Source organism: Salvia miltiorrhiza, chromosome 4 (assembly GCF_028751815.1).
Source record: "Salvia miltiorrhiza cultivar Shanhuang (shh) chromosome 4, IMPLAD_Smil_shh, whole genome shotgun sequence".
In the NCBI taxonomy this organism is placed as follows: domain Eukaryota; kingdom Viridiplantae; phylum Streptophyta; class Magnoliopsida; order Lamiales; family Lamiaceae; genus Salvia; species Salvia miltiorrhiza.
The window spans coordinates 7,955,714-7,970,801 of record NC_080390.1 but is presented as its reverse complement, the minus strand read 5'-3'; the positions used below and the strand labels follow the sequence as shown (position 1 = coordinate 7,970,801).

Genomic DNA, 15,088 nt, shown 5'->3' with positions numbered 1-15,088 from the left:
ACTTTTGATGTAGGAATTGCATGGAGGAGAATCGAGGTCGTGGATGGAAGAGATGGTGGAAAGTCGAGAAAATGGTTGAAGAATTGGCGAATTTGTGGAGAGATTTAGAGATTTGGGCTTTGGAAATATTTATCTTGTAATTTATTTAAGTCAAATACTCTTTTAATTAATTTTGGGCTTTAGTTTTTTTTTTGAAGGGGCCGAAACCCACGAACTTTAGGGTATTCGGCCACTTAAGCTTTTTGATTCCCTTGTGTTTTGATTAGATTAGGACTCTTAGTTTATAATGCAGCCGCAACATTAGACTAAAGGGAGTTGACTTTGATTAGGTTTATATGATACATTACGTTTCCTTTAGCTTCTTTGGCAGACGAGTTTTTAAGTTTCATGCATGCAAATTCTAGTTATATATTATTGCTTGTTTTCTAGCTTTGAATTTTGGAGAGCAATTGCGACTGGATCGTGAAGGAGTAAAGAATTGTGGTTAATTTATTTCAAGTTTAAATTCTTACTTTTTAATTATTTCGTTAGTTTTAATTTGCGTATTATTTGTTTATCATATTTGATCATTATGTTTTCTTTTATTTCTTTAGTTGTTGTTAATTTAATTATGAGTAGCTAAGCTTTTAATTCGGCGAGAATAATGAAGCATTAATTTAATAATCTGTGAGACCTAATTGGTTTTAAAATTGATTCCTTTTAATTTCGATTAATTCCTAGGGTTTAAAGATAATTCCGATTTTATTTAAGCCTGATCAACTTAGGTTTAATTGGATTATAGTCAATTAGCACCTCCAATCCGTAATTGTTGGAATATGGCTGATTAGTGACAAAACTACCATGTTCGTAGTAGGAATTAATTGGTATATTAATTATTACTAGCGTATCTAGGATAATTGATATAAATTGGATTCCTTCACCTTAATGCTATTAGAATATTAAATCTAAGACTGACGTATCCAGCTAGGTTATATTTTAATAAGGGAAATAGACAAGACTAGCGTATCTAGCTGTCTATCGACACAGTAAGTAGGAATTGAGGTATGTCAGTGCGTATCACGGTATCCTATAACTAATTGGTTAATAGGGATTAATTAATTATTGCGTCGAGGATCAGAGATTAAATTAGTGTGGATTTATTTGAGCCGAATTACCTTTTTAATTGATTTAATTCAAGAGTCTTTTATTTGATTAATTTTGCATTCCTAGTTTTAATTAATTTCTCTTAAAATTAAGGCGTGGTGGCATCACCGATTTTATAGATTTAAGGATTTGAATGATTTTTAACTGCTCTCTGTGGGATCGACCCTGCTTACCATTATAGTAATTTATTTTGGTAATTCCGCAGGAATTATTTGGTGGTATACGACGTCCACCAAATATTCATCATGAATATTTGTTGTGCTACTTCGGGAGCAACAATATAAAGCAATGTAATAATTAAATGAAATACTAAATAATAAGTAAATACTGAAATAAAGCTTAAAATAAAAATCAATTCTCAATATTTTAATATTATTCCAGAATATTAACTTTATCTCACGTGTTCATTGAGAACACGTGTTCATTGAGAACACATTATATTTCATATTTACTATGAAGAGATATCGTTGTATTTTTATGGAGATCTTCAACGATTTATTTTTAATAATCTTCAAGATTATTAAGAATCATAAATTCATTCCGCAATGTTGAATTATTTAAATAAAACAATCCTTCGGGGATTGTATTAATAAATCAATTCAAATGTGTTCATCTGAAACACATTTATATTTAAAATTAAAGAATATCGTTGTTTTTCAACAAAAACTGCAACGGTTTATCTTTTAATAATCTTCCAGATTATAAAAAATCGTACATTCCCGTTTCTTCTGGAAACCATATATAATAAATTGATGCAATGTATAAGTAATTAAACAATTCAAATCTCGACTGATTAATCACTCGAGATATCAAATGATTATTTACAATTACCCAAATCTCAATGAATTATTTAAACAAATCAATTTCTTACACACTTGTTACCTCTATTGTCATCAGGCATCATCATCATATAAATAAATTAAGAAATCAAATATCAGAGAGATCAAATGGGAATCACAAGATTAATTGCATCAAATAATTAAAATTGATATTTGACTAATCCAAATATTGTACATCAAGAATGTGATATATGAGAATTTCAACCCAAAAGTGAAATCTATATGTATATATTTAATTAAATATATACATATTTTCCATCCATTCACAAAATGATTCATAGATCTAGAATGATAGATTTAATAAGAAATTGAAGCAATCGAACCATTAGGGGGAAATACGAATTACCTTGTTGGAAAGACATGATTCTTTTCTAGGGCACACCTCCAATATAAATCAATTGGTTTGATACTCAATACTAGGGCATACCTCCAATCTCCAATCTAAATCAATTAGATACTCGTGGCTAGAGGCTCGTGCTGATAACGTGTTGAAAGTAGAGAGAAGAGGAGAAGAAGAGAGAATAGCGTAGAAAGCGTAAAGAGAATAAATCTGCAGGAGCGTCTGATTATGAGGACTAAATGCCTCTATTTATAGGAGATACAAAGCTAGGGTTAGGGTTTAGGGTTAAGTCATTAAGCAGGGAAATATATATTAAAGGGCTAATTGCCTATAAATCCCTAACGTTTACACGGAATTGGTTTTTGCACCAATTTTTATTTTTCTACTTTTAAATACCTAACCTTTCGTTTTTGTCTCAAATTTATCCGGTGACCAGTTTTTTCTTATGCCGGCACCGGAAATGCCACTGTGGCTGCCGGAACTGATGAGGTGGCAGCCGGAAATTAACATGGTGTCACTTTTATGACATGTGGAAAAAATATATGAAAAAAATTAAAATAAAAAAAAACATGTGAAAAAAAAAGAAAAGAAAATTTCTCCCCTCCCCCCATCGTCTTTTCCCACCTTCCCCCCCTCCCCACCCGGCGCGCCCCCTGCCACCTCCACCACCGCCAGCGCCGCCGCCACCACCACCACCACCACCACCACCACCACCACCAGTGCCCGTCGACCTTCAACGCTTCAATTGTGGTGTCGCCTTCCCCTTCCCCCTCCCCCTTTTCAGACCCGCGTCAGCCCTCCCCCCTTCCCCACCTCGGCGCGGCCACTTCACCCTCCGCCTCCCCCTTTCCAAACCCGCGTGGAGACCTTTTTCTCATTCTCAATTTCATCGTGCTCGGAGGATTTGATGACAGAATTTGGTGGGCATTTGATGTTTGCTGGGAATTTGATGATGGAATTTGGTTCTGGTGGTGGGAAGGACTTACGGAATTTGGTGGTGGTGGTGGGCCGTTGTTCACGCCTGCGAGCAATTGAACACTACGAGGCAGCGACACCGCCCCCTCCATCAATTGAGCGCCCAGATCCACCCATCGTCTTCCCCTTTCTCTTCCCCACCCCCAAACCCTAGTTTTCTGAAATTTCACGGAATTGTGTGGGGGGAACTGGCGGCGTCGTGCGACTCCACGAGGCCGAGGCGCAGCGCTTCCGCGGCGGCCTCCAGCACGGCTGCCTTGGTCGGCTCTGGGATGGAGAGGGTGGTGGTGGCGGCAGGGGGCGACGCTGGTGGTGGTGGCGCCGGCGTGTGGTGGTGGCAGGGGGGAGAGGAAGAAGACGAGGGGGGGATTTTACTTTAAAAAAAAAAAAAAAATTTGCCACGTGTCAATGAATAGGCTATGTGTCAATTTCCGGCTGCCAAATCAGCGATTCCGGCTGCCACAGTGGCATTTCCGACGCCGGCGTAAGAAAAAATCAGTGATCGGACAAATTTGAGACAAAAACGAAAGGTTAGGTATTCAAAAGTAGAAAAATAAAAATAAGTGCAAAAACCAATTCCGTGTAAACGTTAGGAATTTACAGGCAATTAGCCCTATATTAAATATATTTACAACAAAGATATGAATTTGTAGCCATGATTCATGCACACACATTGACTTATTCTTTTCAAAGTTTTATTTATTAATATTAGTAATCTCCCTAAATATCCGATTTCAATTATCGTATTTGACTCGAGGAAATAAAGTTTTAAATAAATGTGACAGAAAAGAAAGATGAAATTTGGATTTTCTCCTCTTGACAATACCCCCAAATTTAGCATTTAAATTTTGTTTAAATTTACTGTTGGTTAATTTTATACATAACGCTCAATTTTTTTTTTATTATAGTCCCTCAGTAAAAGATACTCCCTCCGTCCACGAAATGAGTACCCATATTTCCTTTTTCGTCCGTCCACGAAATGAGTACCCATTTTCCTTTTTGGCAAGTGTACCCCACACATCTCTTTAATTAATACACTCAAAAAGTGGGACCCTTAAACTATTCACACTACACTCCATACATTTCTTAAAACTCGTGCCGTCCACAAATGGGTACTCATTTCGTGGACGGAGGGAGTATAAAATATTAAATATATATACCCTTATATCTCCAAATTTAAATATTTAATAATTAATCCTGAATATGTATAACATCGTTTCTCTAGAAAAATTGTATAGCCCCCATATTTGAATGGGAAAGAATAATAAAAAATTACTACTTCATTTATATTTAGAATTGGATTAATAGCCAAAAAATACACGAACTTTCTTCGAATTTACAAATTGCGCATGACCTTCAAAAATAGCTCCAGAATACACCACTTTTCGATTTAATCGTAATTTGCACACGGCGAAAGTTCCGATGACTTTTATGTTTGACCGATGATGACGTGGAAATTATTTCAAATTACATGGCATTATGCGTGGCGTTTTTTACACAGTGGCAAGCCACGTATTCAAAACGACGTCGTTTTGAATAGAAATTAAGTTGTCATCTCTTTTGATATTTTAAGAATTTCCTCAAAAATAAATAAATAAACTTTTGAAGAGTCTGGAACCTCTCCACCCCCAAGCCCCCGTCACCAACCCCAGCTCATCTCCCTTCTCGCTGAATCCGGCGCCACCCCCACCGCCTCCGCCATAGCCCCGCCCTCCCTCTGAGAAACCCCAACAGCAAGAATCCGCCATCACCCCACCCTCCTTCAGAGAAACCCCAGCAGCAAGAATCCACCATCGATTTCTACAACGGCGCCCGAGGACGTCGCCGTCGCCGCCCATAATCCAGCCCTTCACGCCTTCTGCTTCACCGGATCACGGATCTCCGCTGCCCACAATCTACCATCGATTTCTACACGTTTCTGCTTCACCGGATCGCGGATCTCTGCCGCCCACTTCACCCACTTCCGCTAGCGCACGCCTCTGTATTTCCTCGAAGCGGAACTCAAGCTGTTACTCATTGCCTTCCTCTCGCCGCCGCCGCCGCTGCTGCTCTCCTAAATCAAGCAGCTCTTCGAGTCAGACGACTTGGACTCGCCGCATCGGTTTGGTGGGAGGAGGCTTGATTCTCTGGTTTCTGAATAGGGTTTCACGGTTCGAAGAATTGATTTCCAAGGCTCTGCCATTTTTCTTTCTTTCTAATAAACACCTACCAAAACCCTAACCCCTCAACAAGAACACCCTCAAAATTTTGTAGACTTTACAAAACAAAATCGGTAATGGCAGGTAATGGCTCCAGATCTAAAAGGGAGGAGGCAGCGGTTGAACGGCGCTGCTCCCGTCGCGGAAATGGCCGAGAGAAGGAGCTGTGAGAGACATGAGTTCGATGGCGTCAGGCGTAGCGGCGGCGGCGGCTGGCTGCTCGCTGGAGCGGAGAGAGAGGTCGGGGAAGAGGGATGGGCCAGATTTGATGTTTTTATTTTTATTTTTTTTATTTAAAAAAGCTTTGACAAAACAGTGTTGTTTTAGTTGATCGCCGGTACGTCCACGTTTGCAAATTCCGGGAGACACGTCATCTAGAGTTTAAGTGATGGTCAACGCATGTGCAAATTGCAATTAAATCGAAAGGTGGAGTATTCTGAAGCTATTTTTGAAGGTCGTGTGCAAAATGCAAATCTGGTGATAATTCGTGTATTTTCCGGCTATTAACCCTTTAGAATTTGATCGTCAAATCAGCAGCGAGAAAAAGGAGGATAGTAGCATCCGCTTCTCCAATACTACTATATAGGATTCTTGCAACTCTTAATTATACTTCATTGCAATGCAAATGATTGAGAAAGATAAGGAGTTAAGTACTACATATGTATAGCAACTTTTGATTTACTTTACGAGTTAGAGAAAGAAGGATTTACTAGATCATAAATCATTACTTTGTGTTATATTTTGCTAAAACAGGCGATACATAATTTTTTGAAAGAGGCTATACATATTTTTTGTAGTTTGCCTAGCATATTTGGGATTAATTACTAACAATAATTTGGGATAAAAATGTATATTTATTACTCTCTCCGTTCCATTACAAATGTCTCAGTTTTCATAATGAAATGTTCCATTATAAATGTCTCATTCTTTTTTTGACAAATACTTACTAATTAATTAATGGGCCCACAACCTACTTCTATAAATTCTAATTTATTTCTCTCTCTTCATCAATTCACTTTATCTATTAATTACACATTCCTTAATTTATGTGCCTAAAAGCAATGAAATATTTGTAATGGGATGGAGGGAGTAATATTTTGATTATACTTCTTAACTAGCGTTATAACGAAAAATTTGGGGGTTACATATAGTATTGTTCTAACCCAAACTCAAAGGCCTATTTTCAGGAAAAGCCCATTAATTTTACCCCAGTATCTAGACTATCCACTTTCATATTCAATGAGCCCAAATTCATTCACGTAAAAATGAATACAAATAAAGAAATTGAGTTTCTATGCTTCATTTTCGCTTATAAGGTTAGTTGTCATTTTTTAATCGTGCAAATTGAGACTTCATATTTTAATTTAGACTTGTTAATGTTTTCTATCTTGTACCTTATAATATAAAGTTATATTTTTGAAACATGAAAAAATTTAATGATATAATTGAGTCTTAGACACAATATAAGTATAATCTTCATATAATTCAATTTTTTTTGTTAAAAAAACGAACACCAATCTACTAAACAAAAATTAATAGTACAATATTTTTAGCTTATAGAAATTACAATAGAAAGGCCATATACAAGTAATAAAAATAAAAAGAGATTATCGATTTATGTTCCGAATGATATGCTAGATACCTAAAAAAAACATTGAATTTTACTCTTTAAAAAAGTCTATTTTGATTTTACTTTGTTTATATAAAAATAAGTTTTGAAAGGGTAACGAGTCCAACTCAAAGGTCAAAACAATTTGCAAGAGAAGAGAAGTAGACACCTACGAAAGCGTGCAAAACAGAAGCGCGATTTTATGCTGATAGTTAAAAGATTCACCGGCAAATAACCGTTGACCGTTATTTATCACGTGAATCCCGCCGCCCCGCCTCCGCCGCCCTCCGCCGTGCGGAGTTCAAGAGCAGTGCACATTCGAGATCACGGGAGAATGGGAATTTTGAAATCTGCTTTTGTGACTGCTCTGTTACTCCTGCTGCCTATCACTCTTGATTGCGCCAACACCTACAATGCCGGAGATCGCGTGCCCCTTTTCGTCAACAAAATCGGCCCCCTTCACAACCCTAGGTACTGATTCTTCTAGAATGTTCGCAGTGAGCTCTTTTTTTTTTGGTATATTGGAAGATATTCCTCGGCATTCACGAATTCTTGCTGATATTAGGGAGAGAGTAAATTTAGCCTGTCTTTGGTTTTACGATGTTGATTGATAGGTTTTGATACACATTTTTGAGCTGTTTCATTTCTTCCCGAGATTAGTTGATGATATATTGATTCATCATGGTTTGGAGTGGAGAACCCAACTTAAAATATCCAATTTTACTTGCAAAAATTTCAGTTATCCGAGCTCCTTGAATCGAATTGGGGTTAATAAGGAACTTTAACAATCAATGTTGGCTGTTTTGTTTTGGGCTTATGTATTAAGATTAGAAAACGTTATTGTTTCCACAATTTCATCAATTCTGAGCTTCTGTTTATTCTGAAAATTCTAGTAGGTGTGATCCTTTAACATTCGACTTGTTCTGACATCTTTTACTTGCGACTCGCTTGCAGTGAAACGTATGAATATTACAAGTTGGCCTTCTGTCGTCCAGGTTGGCTTTGACACTTGTAAATGTAGATTGTAGAACATCTCTTAAGCTTGCTCTGTCTTTCTTTTTCTTTTGACAATGGTCTATCAGTAATCATTTGCTTATTAGATTATATATGCGCATTGCTAAGAGCCAATACATACATTCAGTTCAAAGTTGAATATTGATTATTTTCACCTAAAATGAAAAACTCAAAAGAAAAGAAAAAGTGAAAAATGACTATTGAGATGATGAAGATAGCAAAAGTTGAAGCATTGAGTTTTCCTTGAGATGTAGTATACTAGGCGTGTTTTTATTCTCTGTTTCCCTTTTTTTTTGGGGTGGGGGGGGTGGAGTTGTTTCGAGTCTAGGGGCTTTGTAGAGAATACCACTATTGGCATACCACTGTAGGGGCTTGTTCTTTTTTTTCTTCTTGAATTAGAATCCTCCCTTTTCATGCATTTGATCTCTAGAGCCTAGTCAGTCCATAATGTAAGAATGCATCTTGCTTAAAGAAATCTTATTTGTTCCCTCTTCTAGACTAAAATTTTGTAGGTGAATTTTTTGAGATGTATGACGTTCTTGCATTTTCAAGTTTATTCGATCCCATTGCTATGAGGTACCTTTATAAGCAGATACATAACTCGTTATTTATCTCATTGACAGATCAGGTGATTGAAAAGAAGGAAAGCTTTGGGGAAGTTTTGGGTGGTGATCGATTGGCAAATGCTCTATATGATTTGAGATTTGCATTGAACAAAACCCGAGACGCTGTTTGCCAAAAGAAGCTAACTAAGGGCGATATTGCAAAATTCAGGGATGCTATCGCCAATGATTTTTACTATCAAATGTACTATGACGATCGTCCACTTTGGGCATACATCGGCAAAATTGAGGATGAAAGCTGGAAAGTTGACGGGAAGGAGAAAAAGTTTTTACTTTTTACCCATGTTCACTTTGATGCTCTTTACAATGGAAATCAAGTCATAGAAATCAATGCCTTCAGTGAGCCAAGTCATTTGGTGGATGTAACAGAAGATGTCGATGTTGAAGTCGAGTTCACTTATTCTATATCTTGGAAAAGAACCTCTATGCCATACAAGAACAGAATGGGGAAATATGCAAGAGCTTCCTTATTGCATATTCTCCAACAAAGTCATTGGTTCTCATTCGTTAATTCTATTATCATAGTTATTCTGCTCATCGGACTACTTACTTTGCTCTTGCTGCAGCATCTCAAGAATGACTTAAGAAAGTAACTTTCTGCGCTGTGGTACTCATTGCTTTTTGCTCCTATGTTTCTGCTTATAATTCAGTGTATGTTGCTATACATAGAAGTCCCGTACCTGGTTCTAAATTCAGCTCTCTATTATTTATTTCAGATGGTCGATTGGAGATGAAGATGAGGAGAAAGAGGTCGGATGGAAATATATTCATGGGGATGTGTTCAGATGCCCAACAAATCTACCATTGTTCTCTGCAGTTTTGGGCTGTGGTGCCCAGTTGTTGACCATGTAAGCTGTCTTTTTTTTCAATAATTTTCTAATCTCCCATATCATGTCATATGTTTCGTGGCTGTCATATAGTGCAATAGCACAATTAGTCGTCAAAATTAATGGATTCCATTGTAGAAGTAACATTTTGTTTCGTTCATTTAGCTGCTGACAAACCGTATGAGTCATTTAGTTCTTATCGCCCCTTCTTATTCCTCAGTTTGTTATTCTCGTGTCCCCTTCTCGATCATCAATACCAGATGAGTCGATTAGATCTTGTCTTTCTTCAGACCTTCGATATGACAATAAAATTATTAGAAATTTCATATCAGAAATCTTCATGTATTTCAAGCTAATTCTTTCTTAGTTCAAAATTTCTCCATGATGCAACCATCCTGTAATTTAGTTACAGTGCTTTAGTAACGGTACTCCTCGACAACATTTCATTTAAGCACAATCTTTTACTAACTTTTCTTGTATCATCCAAGTAATTTTTTTATTTTTTTTTCCGGTATACAGGATTTGCATTTTATTCATTTTGGCATTTCTGGGAGTCTTCCAACCGTATAGCCGTGGTTCTCTATCAAGTTATGTGTTCATTTCTTACATTCTCACATCAGCAATTGCTGGCTACAGATCTGCATCGTTTTGTAGTCACTATGCTGAAACTGGATGGGTATTGATGCTTTTCCGTTTCTACATTTAGTCATTCTTTGTTAATTAATAAATACCAATAAAAATGGGAAGGCAATGAATAATTTTTGCAGGAAAAAAGTCTCCTCCTCGCAGGAATACTGTTCTTAGGTCCTTTGCTCTTCACGTCATTCATGCTCAACATACTGGCTGCATCTTTTGGGGTGACTGCAGCTCTTCCTCTTGGAACGATATGTGTCATTGTTCTCGTATATATACTAGTATCAGTTCCCCTATTTGTCCTAGGTGGATTGTTTGGACACCGCTACAAATCTGCTTCCCCATCATCACCCGTAACTAACAAATGTCCACGGGAGATTCCTCCATTGGCTTGGTACCGGCAGACCCCTGCCCAAATGTTTTTTGCAGGTCTTCTACCTTTCAGTGCCATTGCCCTCGAGTTACACCACTTGTACGCCACAATCTGGGGCTATAAAGTCTATAGCTCTCCCGGAGTTTTGTTCTTCATGTTCCTAGTCCTTATCCTGATCACCATTACTTTAAGTGTCGGGTTGACATATTTTCAACTGGCTGTCGAAGACCACGAATGGTGGTGGAGGTATGTTCTCCAACCTAGTTCTTGCAATTCGTAGTTTTGTCTTATATAACATTCTAGGTGTTCAACAACACTATTTTCTCATTTTCTTGAAAGACTACTTCGATGCTTGCTTATCTTTTATGACATTTTATCGACTGCATATTTTCTTCGTCGCAAAAAAGGGTCTGTTTATACCATTGCTGTTACAAATTTTAGGTCCGTAATGCGCGGCGGCTCAACAGCTATCTTCATGTTCTGCTATTGTATATACTTCTACCTGCAATCGAATATGAGCGGCCTCTTGCAGACGGCCTTCTTCTTCGGCTACAATGCCTGCATTTGCTATGCATTTTTCTTGATGCTGGGCGCTGTGAGTTTACAAGCGTCGCTGCTGTTTATCCGGCGCATATACCATGCCATCAAGAGTGAGTAAGCTTCACTGTACTTGTACTTGGAGTAGACTTTTTTGTTTGTATACATCATATCTTTGTTGGGATGTTGCTGAAAGTAGATTAGACAAGTTGGAAGTTACTCTGCTAATGTAGACACCTCAAACCACACCTGCTTTCTCGTTTCATTTCAATTTCTCCACACCTCTAATCGGTTTCTGCGTTGCTTCTCCTATTTCACTTTACTATTAGGCGCGTTCTCATGAAAAAAAAGGTGAAATACATATATTTTCCCTCTTTTCCCATTCTTTTCAAACGTTCTTCTAGTTGGAAAAGGAAAATTTTCCCACCTCTCAAAATTTATACTTCCTCTGCCCCATTACATATGTCTCATTACTTTTGGGCACGAAGATTAAGAAATATGTAATTAGTAGATAAAATAGGTTGATAAAAATTATTTAAATACTTATTAGATATAGAGAAATAATATGTTACTCAAAAAGGAATTGAATATTTGTAATAAGACGTCCCATTATAGAAAATGAGACATTTGTAATGGGACGGAGGGAGTACTATTTAACTCATATCTCCAACTTTTGGTTATCTCTTTTCCTTTTATTTCTCTCCACACACACACTCTCTTCTTTCTCTTTCTCTTCATAATATTTTCATTTATTTTTTCACAAAAGAGAACATGTGATAAAAAGAGTAGGGCTACTAAAGTGTGATAAAAAAAAATTATCTTTTTTTCCCCCAACTGAAGAGAACATACCTTAGGATGTGTTCTCTTTGATGAAAAATGTTGAAATACATATATTTTTCCTCGTTTTTCATTCTTTTCATATATTCTCTTAGTTGGAAAATTTTCTCGAACGTGAAGGAATATTTTCTCTGACAGACCATTTTCTCACATTTCACTCCAATTTATTGGATTTTTTACCCGAATTTTCAATTTGTACTACTTTCACGATTTCTTACAATTAACTCTAATCTACATCAGTTTCAGTTGGCCGGAAAATTTGACGTGCATATTAAATACATAATGTAAATAAATACATATTGTATTTATAATTTTTTTTATAATTCAAGCAATAACCCCCCAAAGAAACGCAAATAAACACCAGCACGCATCAAAACAAATCCAAGGGGAATTCTGCAAACAACAAAAAGTAGGAATAAAGGAGTGTGTAAAACGACTATTAGTACGACAAAACAAAAAAAAAGTATCTCAAAACTGTGTTTATCCCTACCTCCCATACATATGCTAATAAATGGGCCGGCTAAGCATAGCAGAAATTTTGGGCTCGGCCCACTAAACCAACAAGCTCGAAATCCCTGTAGAAAAGTTCTAGGAATCAATCAATGATTCGCAGTTTCTCCATTTCTCCTTCATCGCGTCGTAGAGATTTGACAGATTGGGAAAGATTTTCGTCCGCTGCCTAATTTTTGTAGTAAAAAAGCATCGATCAGAAATGGAACCGGCGGTTAAGAAGAGGGGCGGCGGCGTGTGGGAGGGTATGTATAGATTGGTCATGCGCCGCACTCCGGTCTATGTCACCTTCGTCATCGCCGGCGCTTTTCTCGGTGAACGCGTACGTATCTTCTATTTAGATTTATCTGTTACACATACCTTTGTTTATTATTTTGTGTGTGTGTGTGTGTGTGTGTGTGTTTACGTATCTGTGATTGCTGGATTGAATTGGATCTGAGAACTGCGGTATCGATTCATTTGGGGATTATCTATTGTGTAATTTATACCTGGATGACGGTTTTTCCGGCGGTTATCCTCTTCCTTCAATTTGATTGCATATTTATGATTCTGGCTTTTAGGGTTCCTGATCTGATATGTTTTCTTTGCTCGATTAGGCTGTGGACCGTGGAATTCGTGCTCTATGGGACCACGTCAACGTTGGGGTATTGTTTTTACTAATTTTTCTTAATTTAAACAAATTAGCTGATTTTTATGGTTTAACCGCACAACTTCGTTTTTCTGTTCTTTATGTTGATTGAGCTGGTTTTAGTGGGAACTGATGGTAGTTAAATACTTGCTTTTAAGGAACTGTCTTTAAGAGTCAATAAAAGGATACAGTGAATCTAAGAAGCTGCTCATAACATTGATATGGGCTATTTCTATGTTTAATTTATCTGTGGTGTAATGTTTTCTTCTTGTATCAGTATCTTTCATTTGAAGTCCAATAATATGTTTTTGTGTGGATAGATTGTAATTTTAAAAGTTGTCTCTGATACTTGGGAGTAGCCCACTGGATTATATTCTTTTAAACTTTTGTAGGGGCTCAGTTTGCTTAAGAATATTGATAAAGAAATGCGAATTATGAGAGGTTTCTGGCGCATAGAATTTTTATACGTTGAACATTTTCAAGCTTACATGTTTGTCTATTGTATTATGTTCCATATGGAGTTCCGGCCCGAGTTATTGGTGATTTTTCTATATCACGAGATGAAATTGAGAGTTTGGAAGGCGATTGGTTTATAGTAGTATTCGTTTTTATATAAAAAAATAGAGGTAGTCTCAAACCTTTGGATTTGTTGTGGGATTTGAAATGGAAATGGAAATGGAATTAGAAGCCTCGGGGGTGTAGGAATGTAGCATGAGAAAAGAAAAAAGTAAATTATAATGTATTATGTATTGAATTGCTGGTGAGTGCTGGTGGATCTTTGGTAATGCCTCTGAATGAGCAGTGCTTGACATGGGATCTATGAGTTACTGGTTACTTGTGTGACTCGTCATTATGTATAGAGAAAGCTTTATGCCGACCAGATAAGTTAAGGATAGACAAGGACTTTGCGTGCTTATGTTTCTGGAACCATGAGATATGGCAGACTTATAAATGAGTATTCTGATCTAGATATAATGGTTTATGTAACGGAGATGGTCTTCATATTCCACAATTATGCTGTCGTCTTGGGACATGGCATAAAGTATCAAGTACCAATGGCTGTCCTTTGTGATGGAATTTTTCTGGTTAAGACCGAGCTGGAAGCCTGGAATGAATTATATGAACATTTAAAGCCTCTGCTAACCTTGAATGGCTTACTCTTGGAATTTTTGTTCTGTAATTTATTTTGTATGATTTTGCTCGTTCCTTTCTCATGATATCTTGCTAAGGTCTCTCTAAGCGTAGTACTCAGATGCATGCTTTAGTACAACATTTATGAATCAGGAACCTGTCATATATTCTGAAGTGATTTTTTGTTTACGGAACTGCAGAAACGGTACGAGGATATTTCGGTTCTGGGTCAGAGACAGTCTGAAGAGTGAAAGCAACAACGATGAACAATTTGCCCCGTCTTTCTTTTCTTCTTCATAGATTCGAAGATGCAGTTTGATGTTCAATAATTGTACTCTATTTCCCGTTGCTGCTATGAGCCTGCGGTTTTCTTTAAAACGAAATTACAGGCAAATTTGGAGTTGTAGTTTTTATTTTTTGTTTTTGCTTTGCAGTCCTGATAAGTTTGATCTTATGAGTGTCCTGGTCATTTTGAACATAAATTAACTCAAGGTGAAATATTTCACTAGACAATATCCTATGCTGCGTTACCGGATTCTCATTTATTTTCCTCGAATTGTAAAACTTTAGTTGTTGCCATGTCCAAGCAATTTGTGAAGTAGATCAAAACTTGTGTCACTCGGAGAAATTCTACAAATAATATCCTATGCTGCGTTACCGGATTCTCATTTTTATGTATGTATGAATCGAGGTCAGGGGACGGCAGCAGCGGTGGCTGGTGGCTGCCTTGGTGTTTCCAAAGAGAGATAGAGACGAGAGAGAAAGAGATGGGGGAAGGGAGGAGGCGGCCGTGGTCTTCAGGCGGCGGCGGATCTGCTGAGAAGATGACGGAAACAGCGGCGGCGGTGCACCGCTTTGGCGGCTGTGTGTG

General features: G+C 37.4%; 2 protein-coding genes across 3 annotated transcripts; both read left to right on the top strand.

Annotated features, from left to right (window-relative positions):
* The first annotated feature begins 7,223 nt into the window (after positions 1-7,223).
* Positions 7,224-11,399, top strand: LOC131022553 (transmembrane 9 superfamily member 5-like). 2 transcript variants are annotated; one of them, XM_057952058.1, is made up of 7 exons: positions 7,224-7,575; positions 8,059-8,099; positions 8,742-9,330; positions 9,458-9,589; positions 10,088-10,244; positions 10,336-10,820; positions 11,016-11,399. In XM_057952058.1, exons 1-7 carry the CDS (start codon positions 7,439-7,441, stop codon positions 11,230-11,232), a joined length of 1,758 nt encoding a protein of 585 aa, XP_057808041.1. In that variant the 5' UTR covers positions 7,224-7,438; the 3' UTR covers positions 11,233-11,399. The 2 variants fall into 2 exon arrangements, with proteins under 2 accessions (XP_057808041.1, XP_057808042.1); XM_057952059.1 differs by having other exon boundaries at positions 7,239-7,575; positions 8,747-9,330.
* An 890-nt stretch (positions 11,400-12,289) lies between these two features.
* On the top strand, positions 12,290-14,730 carry LOC131022554 (cytochrome b-c1 complex subunit 9). The gene is made up of 3 exons (XM_057952060.1): positions 12,290-12,780; positions 13,055-13,102; positions 14,418-14,730. Exons 1-3 carry the CDS (start codon positions 12,661-12,663, stop codon positions 14,466-14,468), a joined length of 219 nt encoding a protein of 72 aa, XP_057808043.1. The 5' UTR covers positions 12,290-12,660; the 3' UTR covers positions 14,469-14,730.
* Positions 14,731-15,088: the final 358 nt, after the last annotated feature.